The sequence below is a fragment of the Aspergillus homomorphus genome (genome assembly GCF_003184865.1).
Source record: "Aspergillus homomorphus CBS 101889 unplaced genomic scaffold BO97scaffold_6, whole genome shotgun sequence".
Lineage (NCBI taxonomy): Eukaryota > Fungi > Ascomycota > Eurotiomycetes > Eurotiales > Aspergillaceae > Aspergillus > Aspergillus homomorphus.
In genome coordinates this window covers 351,888-374,329 of record NW_020291892.1, presented here as the reverse complement: position 1 = coordinate 374,329, position 22,442 = coordinate 351,888, and the positions used below count along the sequence as shown (strand labels likewise).

General features: G+C 54.2%; 5 protein-coding genes across 5 annotated transcripts in view; 1 reads left to right on the top strand and 4 right to left on the bottom strand.

Annotated features, from left to right (window-relative positions):
• Positions 1-621: 621 nt before the first annotated feature.
• BO97DRAFT_411842 (DUF3824 domain-containing protein) lies at positions 622-3,219 on the bottom strand (the record flags this gene model as incomplete). The annotated part of the gene is made up of 3 exons (XM_025696194.1): positions 622-1,034; positions 1,093-1,404; positions 1,458-3,219. The coding sequence occupies 3 exons, from the start codon at positions 3,217-3,219 to the stop codon at positions 622-624; spliced, it is 2,487 nt and encodes an 828-aa protein (XP_025554226.1).
• A 2,516-nt stretch (positions 3,220-5,735) lies between these two features.
• On the top strand, positions 5,736-8,029 carry BO97DRAFT_363684 (Zn(II)2Cys6 transcription factor; the record flags this gene model as incomplete). The annotated part of the gene is made up of 3 exons (XM_025692512.1): positions 5,736-6,338; positions 6,424-7,592; positions 7,683-8,029. 3 exons carry the CDS (start codon positions 5,736-5,738, stop codon positions 7,888-7,890), a joined length of 1,980 nt encoding a protein of 659 aa, XP_025554225.1. The 3' UTR covers positions 7,891-8,029.
• Positions 8,030-8,466: 437 nt separating this feature from the next.
• Positions 8,467-11,722, bottom strand: BO97DRAFT_238498 (putative phospholipid metabolism enzyme regulator). Its single transcript, XM_025690764.1, has one exon. The coding sequence runs from the start codon at positions 11,568-11,570 to the stop codon at positions 8,781-8,783; it is 2,790 nt and encodes a 929-aa protein (XP_025554224.1). The 5' UTR covers positions 11,571-11,722; the 3' UTR covers positions 8,467-8,780.
• Positions 11,723-13,230: 1,508 nt separating this feature from the next.
• BO97DRAFT_238426 (cora-domain-containing protein) lies at positions 13,231-16,564 on the bottom strand. Its single transcript, XM_025690763.1, has 4 exons — positions 16,020-16,564; positions 13,938-15,932; positions 13,672-13,874; positions 13,231-13,571 (listed from the first exon to the last, which is right to left on the bottom strand). The coding sequence occupies exons 1-4, from the start codon at positions 16,424-16,426 to the stop codon at positions 13,501-13,503; spliced, it is 2,676 nt and encodes an 891-aa protein (XP_025554223.1). The 5' UTR covers positions 16,427-16,564; the 3' UTR covers positions 13,231-13,500.
• Positions 16,565-17,524: 960 nt separating this feature from the next.
• lah (involucrin repeat protein) overlaps positions 17,525-22,442 on the bottom strand; it is a 19,055-nt gene continuing 14,137 nt past the window's right edge. Inside the window, exons 4-5 of the mRNA XM_025690762.1 lie at positions 19,252-22,431; positions 17,525-19,181 (exon numbers count right to left, since the gene is read on the bottom strand). Coding sequence (XP_025554222.1) covers positions 17,652-19,181; positions 19,252-22,431 — 4,710 coding nt within the window. The 3' untranslated portion in view covers positions 17,525-17,651. The remainder of the gene's footprint in view (positions 19,182-19,251; positions 22,432-22,442) is intronic.

Below are 22,442 nucleotides of genomic sequence, written 5' to 3'. Positions count from 1 at the left end.
CTCTACGGAACACAGGACTGTACTTACTCCGTACCATTAGTCGGATACTCCTGACGATCGGGTGGGTCAAATGTGGCTGGTGATATCTTACTAATTTGATTAGAAGGTCGAGGAAGGGAATCCTGTGCTAATAGGTACCCTGTCCTCCCATGTTGGAACGCAATACCGGGGGGTTTATCTGGAAAGGGAAATGCTGATGTTCGGTCTGGGTGGGAGGGTTGGGGGCAGGGTTTGTATGTGTACCGGAAGAGACAGGATTGTCCTTGGATTATAAGGAAGACACACTCTTTCCCAATCTATAGAAGATGGACAACGATGGGATCACAGGATGGTGGTGGTCAAAGTTCGTTACTTGAAGTGAATCATGCATGCCTCCAGTTCAGGCAAATGATCGGATCGGCGGATCGTCAGGTGACAAGACCGCCTCCTGCATACCGTGACTGGAATCCTTTCGGCCGGACATCGGACTTCATCATCATTCATTGCATAACTACCGAGATTGTCATGATCATCACATCGTTACTACATTAGTGGGGGAAAGAAGCACAAGTCGCGAACAAAGAAAGATATAATGCAACAAGAAAGAGGGGAAAGAAGACGAAAGCAGAAAATGGCAGTCATTCAAACAAAGACGCGGTTGATTCTCCTCAGCAGCTGCTCCAACCCATCCGCCAAGGGATCATCCCCTGGCTGGGGTAGGAGACGACCCTGTGAGTCGAACCGATCAGGCAAATCAATAGTTGAATCAGAATCAGACTCCGCGCCATCTTTGCGGGACCGATCCTCAGACCGTGTACGTGCAGCAAACGGTTCAGACGACGAGTGCCGGCGATGTGGAGTATGGTAGCGCCCACGTCCATGTGTTGATGCAATGGTCGAGTCACTGTCGTCCGTTTCGTATCCTGGGTCATTCTGTTGCTCATGCTCCGAGCTAAGGTCAAAGGCAACCGACTTCGGTCTTGCCGGCTGGCTGGCAGCGCGAGGTCGTCGCTTTTTCGCGCGGGGGGTTCTCAGCGGTGACCGTGCATCTAGACCTGCAGGCAACGTCAGCAAGGGCCCCTTTGTCTGCTAGGCGGCCTTCCCTGAACCCACCATCATATATGCGATCTTGGGCAACGGGGTGATGGGGATGTTTCCATGCGGCACTCACATTCTCTTCTACCCTCCGGGGCCGAGGCGCGTACGGTTCTGGCCCAGGACGCGCGGAATGAGCATACGGCTGCGGTGGTACAGCGCCGGGCGGGGGTGGATAGTCCGCAGGGTTGTACGGCGCTGGTTCGGTGCGAGGCGCGGAGCCAGGGGGCGGGGGAAAGTAATTGGTATTGGGGTAGTACTGATGATCGTCGATCGGCCGAGGAGCAGCAGGAGGTGGATACGGATCATGCTGGTACGGACCTTCTTCATCTGGCTCATGACTGGTCAGTACTTGAAAGCCTCAACAGCCGACTTTTACTTACCTGATCTGTCCCTGTCTCGCCCCGCCTTCTTGCGCTCATTCCGCTGGGACAGCTTGTGGGCTGCGTAACCGACCCCCGCCGCTCCTAAAGCGGCCTCGGCGAATTCGCGCGAGCGACTGCGAGGCCGTTCGTGCCCACCTCGCCGTCGTCTCCGCCTGTCGCTTTCTGAATCTGACGAATCGCTACTGTAACGGACAGCCCGGCCTCGGCTCCGACTACGACTGCGGCTATAGTCCCGGCGCCGTGTTGATCCAAAGCCTGCCGCACCACTTGCAACAGGATCAGATGCATCCGAGTAGTACCCATGCGAGCTCCCAGGTCGACCGTAGTAGTTGGCAGGAATACTTCCGTGGACTGGGTGCTCCCCGTATTCAATTAATCCAGGCGAGGATTTCGTTGGGTCAGAGTAAACCTCTGAAGGGGCGCGGCTGCGCGACCTAGAGCGGCGGCGGGATCCTTCCTTCTTCTCCTTGTTTTTCTCGTACAAGCCGGTCACAGCAGCGGTTCCAAGACCAGCCGCTAGCACTGGCAGGGCTTTTCTGATTGCACTCTTGGAACGAGATCGATCACGTCGTCCTGGGCGTGAGCGACTCCGGGCCCTCTCGATAAGGCCAGCCACAGCTGCTCCGGCTAGACCCGCCTCGGCCATGTGCTTTCTGCTTTGAGACTGGCTGCGCTCTCCATCTTTGGTGACCGGCAACGATCGGGTGGAACTGGCAGCCCGGCGGTGACGAGATCGACTGCGCCGGTCCTTCTTGGAGTTGGACTTGTTTCGTGCCAGGGCAACTGCGCCCGCAATAGCAGCTGCACCCAAGCCCAGTTCTGCGAGCGTGCGTGCACGCGAGTGGGAGTGAGAGCGACTGCGGCTTCGACGACTGCGGCTATGATGGTGATGATGGTGATGATGACGGGAGTGTGATCTGTGATCGTCGTCGAAAGAGTGGGAGCGATGCCGACTTTTGCTGCGATAGTGTTCTCTTGCGCGTGAGACGGCTTCAGCGGCAATGGCGCCCAATGCACCGGCGCCCACGTCCCGTCCGAGGCGGCCAACTCCTTCCGCCACTTCCTCCCCTTCTTTCTTATGATGGTTGCGAAGAAGCTCGGCCGCCCCAACGCCTGCCAAAGCGCCCTCGGCGAGATGCCGCCGCCGATGATGAGGATGGTCATCGTACTCCCGCGTCTCTTTGCGAATATAGACCATGCTCTCATCGCTGCTATAGTCTTGTTCATCCCGACGACGAGTAGCCTGAGAAACGGAGTCACTGGGGCTGAGTTCGCGTCGGGAGCGGCGGTCTTCATCCCACTCCCGGACACGCCGGTGGTAGTAGTAGCCTTCAGGCTCACGGTCCACTTCCGGCCGCCGCACAATCGCATAATCGGATTCTCGTGGATTGACGTAGACCGGACCGCGTGCTTCAAGAAGGATTATCGGCTGAGTTTCACGAATGATAACGGGGGCGGGGTGACTGCGGATGCGCTCGGGCACATAATACTCACGTTCGTAATAGTCTCTTTCGGAGCGGTAGTCAAGTGGGCGCGAGTCGTAGTCAATTTCCCGTTCATATCGTTGAACCATCACCGGATCCTCTCGCTCATGAGTGCGCCGGATAACCAGCTCTCGGTCGGCTGGTTCCTCATGGCGATAGAAGAAATCCCGCTCCCGTTCCTCCTCTGAGGGAATGACGTAACGCTTGATAGACACGGTCGACCGGGGTTCGTCCCAGTCCCGCTCGCGATCGCGCTCTCTGTAAACGTATGACATTAAGGAGACCAGTCGAAAGATGAATCTGAAGTGACTAAGAGAGTACAAAGGCAGGCGAAAGAGAGATGAGAGGGGGGTTTTGAGAAGAGGACGGTAGACGACGGACTTGCAGTGAAGTGGGGTAAGCGAGGCTGACGCGAGAGGCTGCCGAGTGTGAACAGTTGACGGGCGTCGGCGGCAGGTTGTATGAACAATCGAGTTGATTCGAGGACTGAGCAAGGCCGACGTACACCGTCGTCAGAGAGACGGAATGAACTGCAGGTTGAAAGGAGATGATTGCTCCGAGTGTGAGGACGGGCACCGAAGGAGCACCGAAGGAGGGGTAAGGCCAATACTAGCGAAAGATTAAGTATGCCGGGCCGTAGTCGTGGTTGGCTGGGGGGCACTCACTGATCGTCTGGTGAACAGTTGATTTGGGGTCAGCAGTTTCACTGCGTTTGATTTGCGTGAGACGTAACACAATGCTTGCATGTGGAACGTGGAAGGTTAGAGCTGAGAAAGGAAGTGATGTAAGTAAGGACGATACATGATGGGGGATGGCGTGGGAGAAGTAAAGAGAGAAAGAAAGAAAGAGACCTGAATAGAAAACCTGAGGCCGCAAAGACCAGGCAAACTACCCAAACAGGCAAGCAGGTGATCAACCGTCCACGTGAAGGACAGACAGGCAGGCCTGGTGACAGTTTCCTTCATCATCTTCATCATCGTCTTCTTCTTCTCTACTATTTCTCCCTTCTACACACCTACAAGGTTCAACAAAAGATTTAATCTTCTAATCAATCTTTGTCCCTGAATCACAATGATATGATTCCCATGGGAACAACAAGATCGGTCATCCAAATGCATGCCAACCATGGAATGACAGCCGTCATACCATCGGTCTCAAGCACCTTAAAGCAAACAACCTCTAACCACCATATGAGGCCCCTCAGTCATTACAGGGATCCACTTAAAAATCTATCTTTCAGCTTGGTCCCTCATATGCTTGTGGGATGTGTTAGGACTTATCCGCCCTATCCGTGTGTAAAGTACTAAACTAAGTACTGAGTACTGGAATCTTCTCCCGAAGGGGTTGCAGTTCCCGGAATTGGATTTTAAATCCTGCAACCTTCGGATTTATGACAGAGGAAAATGATTAATGAGCCCACATCTCCTGCATAAGCCAGGTCTCGTATATACACAGACCGCGTTATGAGAACGGCCTACAACGATTGCACCGTATCGCTTGGGCAACCGTGATCCCAAACATGGCTTCACATGTGGCATTCAATCGGTATGATTGATTTCTTTTTTCTTAGAGAAGGGTCTGCACGATAATCCCTGCATGGTGCTTTTAATCCGTGGATCTAGCATACGTGCCCTACGGGGCTCAACCGTGCCAGCAGTCGAATGATGGATCTTGCTGCCGCTTTGACCCCTCGCATAAATCAATCCTGTGGCTCAACTACCCATGCAACGTTGAGACCTGAGGCGCCATCTACTCTGGGACTCGCTAAAACTCTAGCGTGGTGGACAATAACGCCCTGACAGGGGACTGGAACGCCATGCGCTGCTGTTCCTCTCCCGCAGATGTATGTCCTGCAAAAAGAGGGAACAAGGGCCCTTCAGGCTACAGAGGAAGTTCCTACGAGAGCAATGATTGGAAAGAGGAGACAGTCTTACGAAACTGTCTCTTGCTAGCCGCCTTTCTTGCCAGGAAGACTCTACTAGAGGATTCTTAACCATGGTTCTCTGTGGCGGTGGTGCAGGAGATGGTCTTGGGCTGTATGCACCTAGCCACAATCCTTTAGACAGGATGATTACGACGGTTCGATGATCAAGCCCCACAATGCCGTCGACCCGAGTTGGTGCACTATCGATGCTCGCAGACGTCATCGCCATCCGCACTCATCCCCCATAGCCTTAGGTCTCCCCTTCCGTCCGATACACTCGAGCACGGATTGGTCGACACGGGTATCCTTCTAGAACTTTTCCATGCCTAAATGAGTATGAAGTTTTTGTCAAGAGCTCTTAGTACAGGCATTATAGGTGATGGATACGAAGGCAGCAGAAAAATTTTCTATGCACGCTGCAAGCTAACAGCATCAGACGTGATCTTGAGGAGTGACAAAAACGTTGTCGCGCTAGGACGGAATTCTCCGTGAAGTTGCTTCTCCTACTTTATTCGGCGGATTAGCACCGCGCCAGCGCAGCGAGTGTCCTAGGGCTTCAGCCCAAAGAAGAAAAAGAACTAGACCGGCGATGCCGAGGCGGGACATTGTGAATGATAACCCTGTGCAAAAACTCCTTACTCATGAGCTACTAGCCAGAGATGCTTCCATATAAAGAGCGCACCGTTCACTTGCATAGCAGGTGTTGAGCATGTTGTGTCCTCTGAAAACGCGAAAGCTGACAGCAGGACCGGCAGGCACCGAGCCGACCAACTACCCCGTCTCAGTGTACCTTTTTTCCAGACCTACCCATGTACAAGGGTGATACAATTTAAAATTCCTTATTTTGATTCATTATCTGGCGCCACCATGACTACCTTCAGCCGCTCGACCGGAAAGAGACTGCCTATCAGCTGTCAGGCATGCCGAACAAGGAAAATCCGCTGCTCTCGTGATGGCCGTCCATGCCAGACGTGTGTTCGGCGAGGCTTGGGGGCAGAAGACTGTATTTATCTAGGCCAGCCTAGACTCTCTTCCCAACAAGCCTTAACGGCTGCTCCGCCCGAGCAGAACGAGTTGCTCGCACGAATCAGTAACCTCGAGGAGCTTCACATTCAGTCAAGCGATGGTATCTCACCCCAGAGATCGCCCAGCGGGACTGAAAGTGGAGCCGAGTTCGAGCCTGCGTTTGATGTTAGATCCCGAGATCTCAGATCCCGATGGCCCAACAGCGCCGGCACCCTCCAGACATACAATGCCGGATACGTTCGCTATCTGCCGTGGGTGGCCAGTCCTCCCATCTCCAGGGGCCAGTCAGCACCCAATATCGAAACCGAGATCCCGGACGACGGCGACGATCTGCAACTCCCATTCGTCAAAACTTGTGTTTCAAGGGATGAGCTGTTAGCGATACTTCCCCCGCGCCGATATTGCGATGCGCTCAAGGACATCTACCTACGAGTCTTCTCACCTGTATGTTGTGATCGTATGACCTGCCATGCTTGTAACATCCTGTGTCGGGCTATCCAGGAGAAAGATTTGCTGATAAAGCATCCAGCTCTTCCACATTCTCCACGACCTCACGTTTGAGACCGAGTACCAACAATTCTGTCACGACGCCAACAGCGTGACAACCGCATGGCTCGCGCTTCTGTTTGCCATTCTCTCTATTGCTGTCACTGCGCTCGAAGACGATGAGCTTTTGCTCTCTGACATAGGGCGAGAGAAGACGGTTAGTCGGAACATCAAGGCATTGAGTGCCCGCTATCGGTCGGCCTCACTGCGATGCCTGGCAGCAGATAATGTCCTTTCTCGACATTCAATAAACTCCCTCCAATCTCTCATACTCGTCAACTATGCCCGGGTTCACCGTGGTCTTCCCATCTGGACCCTGCTAGGGTTTACGCATCATGTAGCCATCTCTATGGGCTGCCACGTTGACCCCAGCCGGTTCGATCTCGGGCTCATCGAGCAGGAGGAACGCAGGCGTGCCTGGATCGGGCTCACCTCGATATTTACCGTTCAAAACACCGTGTTCGGCTGCTTGCATAGCGGGCTTACAGCACATGACGTGAAACTGCCCCTAGACATCAACGATGTCGACTTGCTAACCGGGTCATTCTCGGGACAACCGACACGTCCGACGCACATGACCTATCTACTGCTGGAATTCCATCTCAACAGAGTCTTATCCATGATATGCGATACCCTATTCAGCCCCTCTCCGAGGCTCGACACGTACCAACTGGAGGCTCAAATCCTATCCATCCGTGAGATGTGCGACCACCGCTACCAACCCAACTCCAGCCTAGAACCAATACTGCCAGCGCACCAGGCCAACCTCAACATTCTCTACAGTTACATCCACCAGCTATTCCTTCTCCTTCTGCGACCCAGCCTTTGCGCCTACCTACAAGGCGAGTTCACCCCAGAGACCTATGCATCGCGGACCAAATGCGTCTCCTCCGCCCGGGCATCGTTAGCCATCTACCGAACGCTGCATGAGTCGTCCTCGTACGCCTCCTACAAATGGTACAACAGCTACCTCGGCAGTTTCCACGCCTTCCACGCGGCCGTGGTCCTGTCCGTGACCTTGATGTCCCCGGAGACCCAATTCGAGTATGACGAATCGAAAGTTCTGCTTTGGGACGCCCTGGAGACATTCGCCGCACTCTCCAACCGCAGCAATTTCTGCAGCAAGGCCGTGCCGGTCCTTCGTCAGATCATGTAAGAGTCTCTTTCCTATCATTTGATTCCCCGCCCTCGCTAGGCTAGTGTCCTGAATCCAAGACTAACGAGCAAATAATACCATCCCAGTGAAATGGCCTGCACTCATGGACAACAAGCGCTGGCGTCGCTGGTCGGTCTGGACCCCCACGCCGCCGGCCTCATGAGCCCTCCCGGCGATTTCGTGCCGTTCCCTCCGATGCAGTCTATCCCGGCGCCGCTTCTCGCGCAATTGCAGCCGCAGAACTGGATCAGTCCGGCTTCGGTCCCATGGGAAGGATGGGCTGGTTCCCTCTGAGTGAAGGAAGGAAGGTGAATGAATGGCCGGAGTATTCTCATATATTTCGCACCGAAGGGAAAACAAAGGAGATCTTATGGACGTCTCATTATGTACCTGGCTAGTCAGTGAGATCTTACAATCCAAAAGAATCAGCGGAATACTAGCCCGCTCCTATTCTCATACCCGGCCCTCAAACCAAACACCAGAGGTCTCCTACCAATACATCTTCATGCGACCGACGGACCACCGACAAGGTATCATTCCGGTCAAATGCAAATGATGCTTAAAGCATGACCAAGAAGAGTGAATAGGAGTCACCAGAGGTCTATGTAAACGGTACACGTCCATGTACCGGATGGATGGATGGATGGATGGATAACATATTATGTACAAGGCCATACATAGATACACATAAAACGTAAAAAAATGTTGCAGGACAGCAAGCACGACAATCGAGACAACCAGAGAACGACGCCTGCGCCACCCTGTGGGTGTGTGACCCCTGTCTGTCTTTTTGTCTGCCTCGTCTCACTCCGCTTATCTCAGGAGCCCCACTCTAATCAAACAAATCATAAACGAACCCCGCCAAATGTGTATAGAAGCGCCGTGCTGATGCAGATATGATATGAACGTCTTTTTGAAAGACCGCCACCGTTGCCCATGCCTTCGCTGTCGAGTCATCGTGATAGATTATGTCAATTCGTCACACATCAGTGGGTAAAAGTCGAGAGAAAACAGATCCAACTGCGTAGAAGGATAAACAAAATTTGATACGGCCATATGTTGCAGGGGGTGACAAGAGCCGTGAGTCGCACAAGGAGGAAGATGTGCGAGAGGCCGCTAAAAGCTCGAACCGCAAGCTCCACATAACGCCAGGCAAAGGGGAATTCAGCCCGAACAATCTGAATCTAAGCTGCAAAGACTCGCTTGACCATACGAAAAGCCTTTCGGACAATATTCAGGGTCAGGTTTTCGGGGTCTCGAACAGTACGGAAACGCCGTTGGAAAGTTCTCCGGGCTGAGATTGTGACCGTGCCGTTCTTTCCGGGGCTCCCGCTTCCACCATCATCGTCATCTCCGTCATCTGGTATCACCTTGATACTAGAGCTCACCGACGCCGAATAATAGCGCGAGCTCAAAGGAAGCTGATATTTAACCACACCACGGACGATCAGTTCAAATGGATGTTGAAGCACTCGTTCCCACCGTTCCGTGCCGCCCTCTTCTGTCTTGTTGCCGGGCCGAGCAAGACGGATCTGTCCTTTCGAAGTCGACGGCTCATAGTTCCATGGCGACGGTTCCAACAACAGTGGCGAGTCGAAATGGAAAACGCGACCGAGCAACATCGTTTGGGGATCGCCTGCGGGATCGGTGGGCATGGGATCGGTGCCCTTGTCCACACCGCCACGAGGAAGCACCATGCCACTTAACTCCGTCTCATTCGGCTGACAGCCTGCTGTGCCGGCACAGCGAGCGAGTCGAGACCTTTCGGCTCGTTTCCTGCGGTGCTCCACTCGAGGTATTCGGCTTAAGTCGAGCTCACCGTCGCGCCAGAATTTGTCCGTCCCCACAAACCGGCTCTTAGCAAAGATGTTCATATCCATATCGTCGATCGATACTGGGAACAGATTCGGGTTGATGGCTTGCACGTTCAAGTCCAGCATGATCTCCTGCTCGGACGCTAGGACATTCTGGATGTCAAGCACTTGAACATCGACGAGGGACTTGGTGGTCGCCACCACGAACGAGACGACTCCTCCGACAGCTAACAAGAGCAAAAGGGTGATTAACAGACATGCGCCGTACCGGGAGAAGAACCCACGATGGCGCTGCTGCATGTATTCCATTTGGCGCAGACTGGCGCTATTTGGGCGCCGTCCACCGCTCTGTCGGCTTCGTGTTACTCGGGGTGACCCAACGAGAGGGGTACGCTCATCATCTGCTCCTTCGGCATCGAAATCGTAGCCATAGAGATCGTGTGGTTTCTTGCTACCACTGATCGTGCGATAGTTCGGATTTGCGCGTGACCCAAGGTGTCGAGACTGTCGGTAGGCGTTACCCACAAAATGGCGGGGAGATCTGGCATTGCTTTGAGACTGAGGAAAAGGCGAATCGCTATCGAATAAGGACGGATAGACGTTACCGTTACGCCCATGACGCCCGATATGAAATGGAGCTCGAGGAGTGTGCGTTCCGCTGCCATCGGTTCGGGGGTGGCTGCGTATTGTCTCATCTCCGAAGTCATCAGGATTGCTAGTGAAGGTATTATTGGTAAACTTCATGCTTCGCTTGCCCGTGACGCTGTGGTTCCCATCTCGAATCCCCGCGCGACTCCGGCCAGCCAGTTGGTCAACCTGACTAGCCATGGATGTTGCACTCGGGGTTCGGGAATGGTACCGGTTTTGACGAACCGGATAGGGATCCGGGGGATTCGACTCGTACACGAATGTTTCGTCGGAATCCGACACATCGGCCTCGTCCACCGCACTGGCCACTTTCGCCTCGAAGATGTCTGCCTTGGACGAGGCCGTGCTGGTCGTCAGTGTGGCCGGCTTCCGGGTCCGCTTCTTCTCCTTCTTGGGGCGGATGGTCTCGGTACTGGGTTTCATTCGAAGTGTACCTGAATCCACCCGACCCGTGTTGCCTCGATCCCCGGGAACCACGCCGAGAGATACCTGCGGGATAGAACTGACGGTTTCGGTCTCAACTATCATGTTACGCACGGAACCATCGGTCGGCTTTGCGCGCGGACCTCCACTCAGAGAGGTAGTGGATGGTTTCGGGATTATGGTGTTATTGGAACCCCGGGAACCCGAGGGTGCATGACGGCGAAAACCGTCCACTTGCTCCGAGCTCTTGTTCCCACCACTATCGCTGCCACTCTCATTCTGCTGCAGTCGAGGGGCCTTGGGCGTCGCGTCTTCATCGATCTTTTGCAGCTGTGGGTCTTCCCGTAATGGCAGACCAAGGATAGTCTCGGTTGAGGGTGTGGACTGATCACTGGCCATCTCCTGCACGGTCTCGAGGGCCGACCCTGGTGTGTGATTTCCCCGATTGACCGCCCGAGGGGCACTCCGGTCGGTCTTCGTCGCATGATCGTCCGGCCCGGGCGTCGAGCGCTTGATCGAGGTATTCGGTTGGGTAGGCTCCGGCTCCGACCGTCGCGAAGTGGCCCACAATGGCATATTAGACTTATCGGGGCTAGGCGCATCGGAGGACGAATCGGCATTGGGAGTTGGACTGAGGATGGGAGGTTTAAGGTTCTTGGATAATGCTCGTTGAATGGCCGTGGCCGAGGGTAGCGTGCCCGACCCTGCGGTCGTTGTGGAAGCGGATCTATTCGGACTCCGGTCAACGCTGCCTTTGCGTGATCGAGAAGCGATCCGAGGAGTCGATGGTGAATTGCGCGGACGACGAGTGGATCGGACCGGGGAGGTTTCACGGGAGGATATAACTGAGGGAGCGGTGGGCGTTGGGACGGCGATGCCAGGAACGACATGCGAGAACTTAGGCAGCTGTGACACGGCAGGCCCCTGGATTGGGGATCTAAAGGTCGAACGTGGCACTTCCATCATGTAGCTTTCACTGACAGATCGGCGAGGCGCTGCAACGGACGAGGCAGCCTCATCGGTTTGGGCCACTCTAGATCCGCCAGCGGTCCCGTTGGGATGAGGTGACCTCTCGGACTCCGCCGCCATGACTTCTGCTGCGTCAGAAAATGCCGACAAGCCCTTTCAGAAATCAGGAGGTCCGAGAGGGAACCAGGATAAGAGTCGGTGGAAGACAAACACGAGGAGGGGAAAATAGGAATCGAAAAATTCGGTGAGCACCAAGCGGGCGGGAAAGCCGGGACCAGGGCGTGGAAAAATGATTAGAGGACGGCCACGACGGAAAAAATCCCAGCTCGAGGCACGAATTTGGCCGAAAGAGTCAGGCGGGATCGTAGGCTGAGAAAGAAAAAGAGCAAGTTGACGCTGACTGGTCGTCGCACTTAGAAAGCAATGGCTTCCTGTCGTACAACACCCACGTTACACAGTCAAAAGAGTAGTCGAAGGGCGAATGGACGACAACCACATGCTGTGAATGGACAAAGCGCCTCGGGGCGGGAGAAACCGTTATCAGACAGCAGCGCGCAGAGGATAAACAAAAATCACCACAGTAGCAGCCAAGTATTTGGGGGGACAGCAGAAGTGCGTGAGGATGCGTTAAGAAGGAAGTAACCGATATGCGCAGCGATTGGGTCAAGAAAAAACCAAGTATTGATGCAGGCAGACCGAAGCCGTGAAGGCGGAGACAATGGTGCACATAACTTGATTTAGTAGCGGATGGGGAAGGGGGGGGGGGGGGGGGGGGGGGGGGGGGGAGGGGGGGGGGGGGGGATGTGGTGGGTTGGGAGAGATGGACAACGTCTAGAACAAGCTTCCAAGCCGTTGCTGAGTTAGTCGGAAGGTCGTAGGAAGACTTTAGATCAGGTGAGAGAGAGAGGTGGATAGGCTGGAGGTCTGGGTTGGATGGTTGGTGGTTTGCGGGTGGTGGATGGTGGTGGGTGGAGGAGAATCGAAGGGAGGGGAGAGAGAGGCGGGTTCTATTGGCAGCTGCGGGCCCAAGTGGCAGGACGCAAGGACTTTCGCGAAGGTTGAAAAGAAGCCGGAGAGGGTGATTGTTGTGGCTGTTGTGGTTGTAGTAGTGGTTGTAGTTCTTAGCAGTGATAGTTTCGAGGGCGACACCCGCTTTTGCCCACTCAGGGGACTGGCGTACACACACCCAATGACAGTCGCCCACGTCAAGGTACCGGCTGCTCTAGCGTGGTTCACTGGGGGGACTAATCGGAATGGCTGGTGGAGAGAGGTGGAGGAAGAAGAAAAGAAGAAGAAGAAGAAGAAGAAGACGACGAAGAAGAAGAGGAGAATCACATCCTGGACAGGACCGGACTGTGAAGGGAGGGAAAGGAAGGGGAAGACGGAGGAGAGAGAAAGAGAGAGAGAGAGAAGAATACAAGAGAGAGAGACACTGAGAGAAGGTGGAAGAGCATTGGGAAAGGAAGGCAGTCGAATTCAGGGAACCTGGAAAACACCCGCGTATTACTAATACCCCAAATACCCCAAATAAAGCCTCACCTCGCATACACCGCCTGTCACGTTGCGTACCGCCCGTTCGCCCACTCTGCCCCGTCGGGGTCATCATGACTTCATCCTCATTTGCTTCGCTTCTCTTTGCCTTGGAAATAAGATTAAAAATCATTGAGAAGAGCTTTGCATCGCATCGCATCACACACATTCCACAGTCTTGAATCTACAATACTTCGCAGCCTGGTAGGTAGATATACTTGCTTCCTGGCTAGTGAGCCCGGCTTTCCTACTTAACAGTACGTACAGTACATACAATCCCCATCCATCCATCCATCAATCAATCGCAAGACCCGGGAAGACTGGACAATTACAGGAAGCAAGGAGCAATGAATGGATAAATCGGTAACAATAGGAACTTCCGGAGCAGAAATGATCCTAACAATAAGAATGACAGCAAGCGTATCACACGACCTCCGCCTGTCACACGGTAAAACCCCCTCCGATCTTACTCCAAAGAAGCTTTCCAAAAGCAGCACGCCAAAGCACAACTCCCACTCCTCTATACAATCCCATACACGCGCTTGGCAATGTAGAACGACGCAAAAGCAAACAGGATTAATCCTCCAGTAACTGTTTTCAAACCATTAGTTCCATAAATCACCGGAGGGGGCATCCCACCACCTGTAGAGGAGGGAGAGAGAGAGAGAGAGAAAGAAAGAGTCCAACTTACTAGACCAAAACCAGGTCAGGCTATCCACATCCTGCCCCGGTACCTTGACGTTCATCCCCCACATACCACAGATGATGTTCAACGGCAAGACAATCGTTCCCAGCACCGTCAGCTTCCCCAGCACGTCAGCTGTCTGTTCTTGCCGCTCATTCATCAGAATGTTGATCTGCGCCAGGTAGTTTGAGTGCGCCCGGGATAGAAGCCTAAGCGGTCGCCGCAGTTAGTACACCATAGAACTCTCGAAACCGACAATGCAACAAACGTACGTCTCGTAGTAGGTCAGACTGCTGGTCATTGTCATAATATGATCCTGGATATCGCCCAGATACAGCCCGATCTCCGACTTCGGCGCGACCTCCCATTGTTCGTTGCACCGCTTGGCAAACCCTTTGACGACATCCGCCTTGTTGCTTAGCAGTCGATACATGCCCATGACCTTCTTGCGGCACACTCCCACCCGTCGAAGCATTTCGCCCGGCGACAACGAGGTTGCGACACTATCCTTCTCGTCATCCTTGGTATTGGGCACAATCCCCCGCTCATCCGAGTGCATCTGCATGATCTTTTCGTCGATCTCGTCGACCTCATCCTCGATGGCTTGAATCAAGGGACCGAACACGTCGGTGATGTCATCAATCAGCGCATAGGAGATCCAATCCGAACTCAGGATCAGGTAGTCCATCAGTTGCCGGATGCGCCGCCGCACATTCGCCGGGTGCGGCGTTTGCGAAAAGTGGAAGGAGAGGACCCCCTCGCGGAAGACCACCACGTACATGTTCACCGGCTGGAGGTAGTTCTCGCTGTTGGGATCTTGTTCGAATGTTCGGTAGTTGACAAAGTAGTAGTTCCGGAACAGCTCCACCTTTTCGCGCGCCTCCTGCATCATGATGTCCTCGGTCGTCAGGGCGTGGATGCCAAATGTCTTTGCGAGCACCCGCATCTCCGCATCAGTCGGGGAGAGCACATCGAGCCAGAAGGTTGGCCGGGGTCCGTAGCGCTTAGGCTTCGGTTGACCCTGTTTTCGTGCAGGGGAGACGTCGGTTGACGTACGGGCCTCCGAAACAGCTTCACTGATGACCGACATCCGTGGATGTTGTTTGGGGGTGTTGTTGCCATGATTATTGGTCTCACCGCCGTGATTGCTCCCATTAGCGTGCCCGTTGCCGCTATGGCTGCCATGGTGGCTGCCGTGATTGTTGACCGGCGTCTCTTCCCCGTGGTGGTCTTCATGATCGTCCTCTTCTTCATCAGACGACACATCTAGCTCGGGTGGATCGGGAATGAACAACTCGCGAAAGCTACCGCCTGGCTGCACCAATTCGGAAATCGTTTGCGCATGAATGGTACTTTGGAACTCCTCGTTGAAGTACGTGAACCGATAAGGCGCTTCTTCCTCTTCCCGGCGCCAGAGCCGATACTGGGGACGAAGACGGCCCTCCACAAGCATGGGCTCGCTGATCGTCTTGGCACGAAGAGCACCGGATCGCTCCTCTTTCTCCTGTCGACTCCATTCATCCAGAACGGACAATTCGGGCCATTCCCGATGGCGCCGACGTCGGCGGTGATCTTCCCGGGGCGCCCTCAGCTCGTCCTCTTCCGCGAGCTCGGATGCTGCTTCCGTTGGGAAGCAGACATCTTCTTCCGCAGGCATGGTCTTCCGACGCCGGAGGCCGTCCTGAGGAGCCATGTGCGGTGAGGGAGGTGAAGACCCTATAGACGGCTGGGGTCCTTTGGCCCCACCGGCATCCACGTCAATCAGCACATCATGTGAACGAGCTAGGTTTTCCATGCGATTGTCGATAGATTTCGCCAGCAAGAAGTCGAATTCCGCTCCCGTGACCACCGCATCGTCGTAGTTCATCTCCGGTCCGAGTTTGGGCGATGTAGGCATGGACGGTGGATTGTTGATATCATAATCACGATCCTGCTCCACGAGGCCAGGGCTTGGGATCGCCCGCGGCGAGCATCTGGACGAGCCAGACTGGCCTGAAGGACGTCGTTGACGGAAAGAGAACGGACTGGACTTTGAATCAGTCCCATATCGCGGCAAAGTCGGGCTATGGACCGAAGATGGCGGGATCAGTGGCGTTCGGTCATTCACATCTTCTCCGTCGCTGTCATCCTCTGCCCGATAAGACTTTCCCCTCGAAATAAGACCGCGAGAACCGGCCTCCGTGAGACGATAAGGGGTCGCGGACGACCCTGGTCGAAAGGACTGCCCCAGGCGGCTGTCTCTCCGAGGCCGCATAGACGGTTGATTACTGGGCGGGAACCTCGACATTAGCCACACGAATCCTTAGAAAGATAGGGCTGACTACCCGCAGCAAACTTGATCGACACCAACATACCGATGATCCAGCAAGGCCTCGCTCTCCAAGCTCGTGCTGCTGAGGTCCCGCCTCAGATTGTAGAAGGGCAAGGGTGCCTGCGTGTTGGTCTGCCTTGCTGCCATCGTGCTCAGATCCTCAGGATCAGCGGCCGACGATCCAGCCGCGTCGGGATGAGATTCTTCACCGAGAAAAGACTGTCGGCGATTGCGGCGTTTCCGATGTCGCGGTTTGCGCCGTTTCGCGGACTTGGGCGTTCCTGATCTGCTTGCTGTACCTTCGTCCGGCTTCATGCCCGGCCGGGGAGTTTCAAGGTTGGTAGAGGCACGGGTTGTTCCCGAATTGGTATCAGCAGCTCGGCCGTTGTGAGCAGAACGCTTGCTAGGGCTGGGGGCGGTCTGCCGTGGAGTTGACGGTGTAGGCTGCATAATGGTTGAGGGGCTCTAAGGCCGCATGCACGAGGATGGGCCCAAGGAAGTGGCAGCGAACTGAACGAGTCCTGATCTTTAGGGCTGCAGAAAGGGTAACACTGTATGACCAATAGCTGGACCGATGAATCATCAATCGAGTAATCGAATCCAGCGCACCGAGTCTATTAAATCTGCAAAACCCAAATTGTAAGGAGAACAAGAACAACAACAACAAGCCAGAAATAGACAACACAGACTAAGTTGATCGAGAAAGGAATTCCGTAAGAATGCAAGGGTAGATGTTCATGCAGGAGCTGAACGCCTTGTCGAGCTCAGCATAGCATAGGCAGAGACACTTCATCAGGGCCCGGGGCGACGAACGAGGAGAGATTGGCAAGTGAGAGGCAGAATTGGGTGGAACATGGGGGTGGGGGAGGATATCCACATATGCGCCACACTTGACTTGGACCTGGTTTGGCTTGATTTGAGCAGAAAATTATTGATCGTAGGTAGTGAGTAGGCTAACAAGTAGCGAGCTGGCAGAGAGGAAGGAGGGAGAGAGGAGGGAAGAAAGCGATAAACTAAAGGAGGAGCAGAGAGCATCACGGGTGCTCCTCACAAAATGGATGACGGCACGGCCGGGCTGTTGTTCACCGCCTTCTGGCCGGCTCAATTTTCTATGACATCACGCGTCATTGACTCTGGCTGGCTCTCCCTGCTATTGTTTCTTCTTCTACAACTACATAAGTCAGTATTCACAAAGGACTGGCCTGGCGACTATCATTATCGTATCATGTACATAACTCACATACAGCCAAATCTCCAGGATACAAACATAGAAAGGCAACGAAGCAAAAGCATAAGTATAACACATAGACAACTAAATAAATGGCCGTAATATCGTCAACTCTTAGGAGACATCGGGCATCATCATAGACTTCATCAGATTTTGAGATGCTGGGAAAGTGGACATTGACCCCTGCACCCATGATTATTCATTACCATTTTGGGGTCGCACCCGGAATTCCAAAGTCATTGCCCCTGTCCAGAACGCCTTCAGTGCACTTCCACTGAGAAGCAAGAGAACAAAAAGACAATGCAAAAAAATAGATAAGAAGAAAAGAAAGAAACAACACAAGTCCAAGTGGGTATTAGAACGCATAAAGACCGGTCCACAACCCGTCATCTGCCAGACACATCGCAAATATTGAGCTTGACCAGGTCGTGATTCGAGTGTGACGCCTCAAATCACGTTGCTCAAGTCCATGGTCGATGATGGAGCCGCGCTGTGCACCGATCGGGTGGCATCCAGCGACATGCGATCACCGCTGACCATCTTGGACACCCTCTTGTCCTTGCTCGGTCGGGCAATGAGCACTTGAGCCGGGCAGACGACCACTTCATCATCGCCATCACCCGTATCGTTGCCCTTTTTCACCACCAAGGGAAACAATACAATGCGAACCACGGCCTGCTGAGACTCCAGCTCCTCATTGGACGTAGTCTCGCCACTACGCTCGTTCATCAGCGACGCGTTGAAATAGACCTGCCGCGCGAGATCACCGTTCGTGTCGTATTCAGGCTGCAGCGGGGGTAACATGATGTACTCTGCCAACTGCGTGCGCATCTCAATCGACAGGTGGACGGCGACACGCAGCACCTTACGCAGGGAATCGAGCAGCTGGGTCTCAACATTGCTAGGTGGTGGAAGAAGGCGAGATAGCGTGTCGAAGATCTCGAGAGCAACCGCTTCGGTATCGGTCTCACGCTGTTTCGAGAAAATTGGTCGTCGCGACAGCAAAGTCAAGGTAGTGGCCCGCCAACGGTGGATCGAACTCCGCGTCCCCACCTCTGACAACTGCTTCTCCAGGGATTTGAGTTTTTGTCGCTGGTCGCGATCCATTCCGAACAGGTATCGAGTGAAGATGTATTCCCATACCATAGTCATCACCACTGACATGAAGATATCCCGGCGTCGGACACGGTCGGCGAGGTAGAGGTCGACCTCGGAGCCATCCAGAATGGCATTTTCGAACCGGTCGGCAATCTTCTCGTCTTGCAAGTCACTCAGTTTGCGACAGCGACGATGATCGGAATGCTTGGAGAAGCGGAGGACCCACTGCTGCACATGACCACATAGTTTCTGGCATGCAGCGTCGAAGTAATCCTCATCGCGGAAGACGAGAACCTCGTCCCGCATGTTTTCCGCAATCTGCTGTTGTAGCTGTTTGACCTTGTCGCGGGTGTTCTCCAACTCCTCTCGTAATCGTCGGAGCTCAGTATCTTTTTGTGCCACGGCGACGTCAATCTCGTGCCGAATTTTGGCTTGCATGTCGGTCGACATTTGCTGATTTGCAGTACGTAATTCCTCGATTTTGCGATCGTAGGCGCCCTGCATGGTCTGCACCTCTTGTGCATGAGTCGCCGTCAAACTCGAGTTCGTAGTAACTAAACCTTCATTCTCTCCTGTCAGTCGAGACACTTCCTTTTGCAGCCACTCGACTGAGCTCCTGAGTTGTTCCACCTCGGCTGACCGGTCGCGCAGGTCAGCGTCGCTCCTGTTAAGGGCATGGTCGCTCTTCCGGCGCGCGACGCTAGCATTACGCAATTTATCTTCCGCAGCCTCGCGGGCAGCAACAAGCAAGCGATTCTCGGAGATCAATGAATCGAGACGGGATTCGAGTTCTTGGAGGTGTTGCATGCTGCGACGATGGCGGATGCTGGGCGGTCGGCTAGGCGACCGAGGCGAGCTGGGTGTTTCTCCCCACCCCTCCTGTGTCGACCACAACCAAAAGCAATGGTTAGCCTTGGGGTCATCTTCAAAACCGGAATGATGGACTTACGTAAACATCAGTCATGTTCCGGAGGGGGCGTTTGCCCTTGTCGGTGACGGGGTCATAGGAAGAGGAAGACGCGATGCGCTCGATGTTCAGGTCGGAGGCGGAAGCTGGGGCGGGAGAAGAGGAAGGAGGAGGAGGAAAAGGAGGCTGGGCCAGTGCTTGACTGACCGCCCGCAAATCACTGCCGCTCATACTGCGAGGGGTTCGTCGCAACGAACGGACGCTGCTGGTCGGTCGCAGGATTGGCATCTCCTGTTCTGGCGTCTTGAGTACTTCCGCTGGCCAATCGCTCTGCATAACCCGATTCTCCGGTCGGCGCTTCTGAACATCCGTCTCATCGTCGGCTTCTCCTGTTGTTGGCCAGGCCTGGCGACCCAAAGCATTGTCGGTGAACTTCCTAGTCGGAGTTTCAGGACGTGGTGAAAGCACATGCTCCGGTCCCATCTCCAGACGGGGCGTCCCGCGACCGGGGGCGCTGGTGGGTCTCCTCGATCGATCCCCGATCTCATTTTCCTTAATGGTATGCAGTGGCGTTCGTGGAGGCGAGACCGAGTCCCGACCCGCTGCTCCTGGCGGCGAGGGCGTTCTTCCTGATGCACTTGGTTGTTCGTCTAACGACCACGCTTGACGAGGGGAAGTGCTCTGCCGGTGGCGCCCATGGATTGAAGGGCTACGTCGAAGCCTACACGTAGATTCTGGTCGCGATGATTCTGGCAGTCCAATCTCCACGTCACTCGGCGGCGAGGATCGAGCCAGCACCGACGGATGCTCATGCAGAGGCAACGGTGCGTACAAAGGCGTGTCTTGCTGGACTGGTGTTTCCGTATCTGTTGCAGCATTTTGACTCTTCTCCTCTGCCCTCTCCCACTGAATCTCGATCGACCGAGTTGGCTCATGTGGCCCGTCAGACAGCACAGAGACATTGTATGCAGGACCAACCTCAACGTCAATAACAGGAGTCTCCGCCTCTTCGGATTGCCCTCTTTGCTCTTGTGCCGTAGCCGTATTGTCATCCAGCGTCAGATCGGGCGTAGCATCCTTGTAATCTGCAGCTCTTTTGGTCGCGATAGGAGCTTCCAAGACCGTGTCGCTGTCGCGAATCGCTTCCTTGCCAATGGTCTCTTCCTCAGCCCCATCTTTTGCTGACCTAAGTTCTTGAATCGAAGCCGGCCGTCGGAAAAAGCCACGCTCGAGCTCAGGGAAGATGCTCGCCACTTTGTTTTGCTTGCTGGATTCACCCTCAGGTTTTTTGACACCCGTACCTTCTAAAATGTCGTCAAGATCCTCGTGCGGGCCTTTCTGGACCACGTTCCCGCCTGAAGTCGTTGCACTGGTTGGTACACAAGCTGTGTCAAGACGAAATTGCCCTTCTGGACGCCTATCCAGGCTGGAGTGTCTTGTTCTACTATTCCTGCCTCGCAAGCTCGGTCGTCTAGTCACGCCTTCGGGGATAGCAGACTCATCGAAATCTGCGATTCCTGGCTCAAACGGGATGGCGCGAGCTTCGGGCGATGAATCCGGGGTCCGCTCTGTGGTATCGATTTGAGCTTTTCCCCAGTCTATCAAAGGCCAGCCATTGTCATCCACTGCAGGCTGGTCGAGAGTAGGGTCTGTTTCCAGAGGCTTACCTTCTGAGGGCTTGGTGGGCGCCCCTTTGACAGCCACGGTGCTAGAGGCTGGCAGAAGAGGAGAGGGTTCTGCCTCACCTGCTCCAACATCTTCCTGTGCTTGCTGCGCTTCTTCAGCCGCCTCCTTTTCGGCTGCTTGTTTGGCCCTTTTCTTCTCCTTCTTAGATAGCTTCTTGGTCGAGGACTTCGTTGTTTCCGAATCATCTGGGTGTTTCCCGACCACATCCTCCAGTACTGCTGAATCATCCTTCGCCAAGGATGCCTCCGCGAGCAAATCCTGTTGGAGCTGTCCGTCATCATGGTGTTTGAACACAGTATCTTGGTACTCTGCAACTCCTTTGTCCTCAACATGGCCAATATCATTTGCGGATGCATGAGGATCATCGCTTTTCACGAGCTCTTCGACATGTGGATGATGCAAGGTCGACTGTCCGGGATCATGCTGGTCAGACGCTGGCGGAGGCTCCAAAGTCTCATGCATCGTGATGCTCTCTTGCGGGGCACCAAGGTGATTTGATTCCTGCAACAGGATGTCTTCAGGAACGCTCTTTTCCAGCCCTCTTTCAGTAGTTACTGGTTCTTCCAGAGTTGCTTTTTGAGATGTCATCTCTTCAACAAGGATTGGGACACTCGATTCCTCTTGCTCCCCTTTTCCCGCCTTTTTGGCCTTCTTCCTTTTCTTCTTCGATTCTTTGCGAGTCAATGGCTTCTCAACAACCGTTTCTTCGTGGGTTTCCTCGTCAGGAACCTCGATCTTGGGCTCTGTAGAGTTCCCCTTCGAAGTCGACGTTTCTCGGTTTGCGTCCGTATCTTCCACGCTATGTGCCAGCGGTGACTCTTGCAGCTGAGACGCTTCTGGCTCAGGCTCTTGTTCATGAATCTTGTCCTGTTTGACAGCTGTCTCAACCAATGCCGGCAGCTTCTCGGATTTATCATTCGAGCCTGGATATTTTTGCGTATCGCTCGACCCGGCGTTCACATCTGTGGTCTCTTGATGATTGACAAGCTCCTCAAATGCTGCTTCGGTGACATCTGTTGACTGCGGCATATCGACACGATGCTCGAGAGATGGCTCAACGAGATCTGGAAGACATCCTTTCTCTTCGTTCAACAATAATGCTTTCTTGTTCTTCTTGTTTTTCGATCCAGTCTCGTCGGACGCCTTTGGCACTTCGTCTGCGTTGAGTGCCGTCACCGAAAGGGCAGCACGAGACCCCTGAACAGAGACCTCTCCGGAGGCAAGCTCTGGCATTAAGAATTCCTTATTTGTAGCGATTGGAGAAGAAATCCTAGATCCCGTGATCACTGGAGCAGTAGCGTCTAGACCCACTTGTCTTGGATCTATCGCAATGTCAGACTTCGGTTCTCCAAATTCTGCAACGAGCGTCGCAGGAACAACAGATTTGGACTCAAGGGTCTCTGGAGTTTCCCTCTCTCGTGCCGTAATGCTTGGAAATTCCAGCTCTACTGGAACGGGTTCCGGAATAACCTCAGAAACAGCCTCAGAAACAGCCTCAGGGACAGCCTCCTCAGGGACAGCCTCCTCAGGGACAGCCTCCTCAGGGA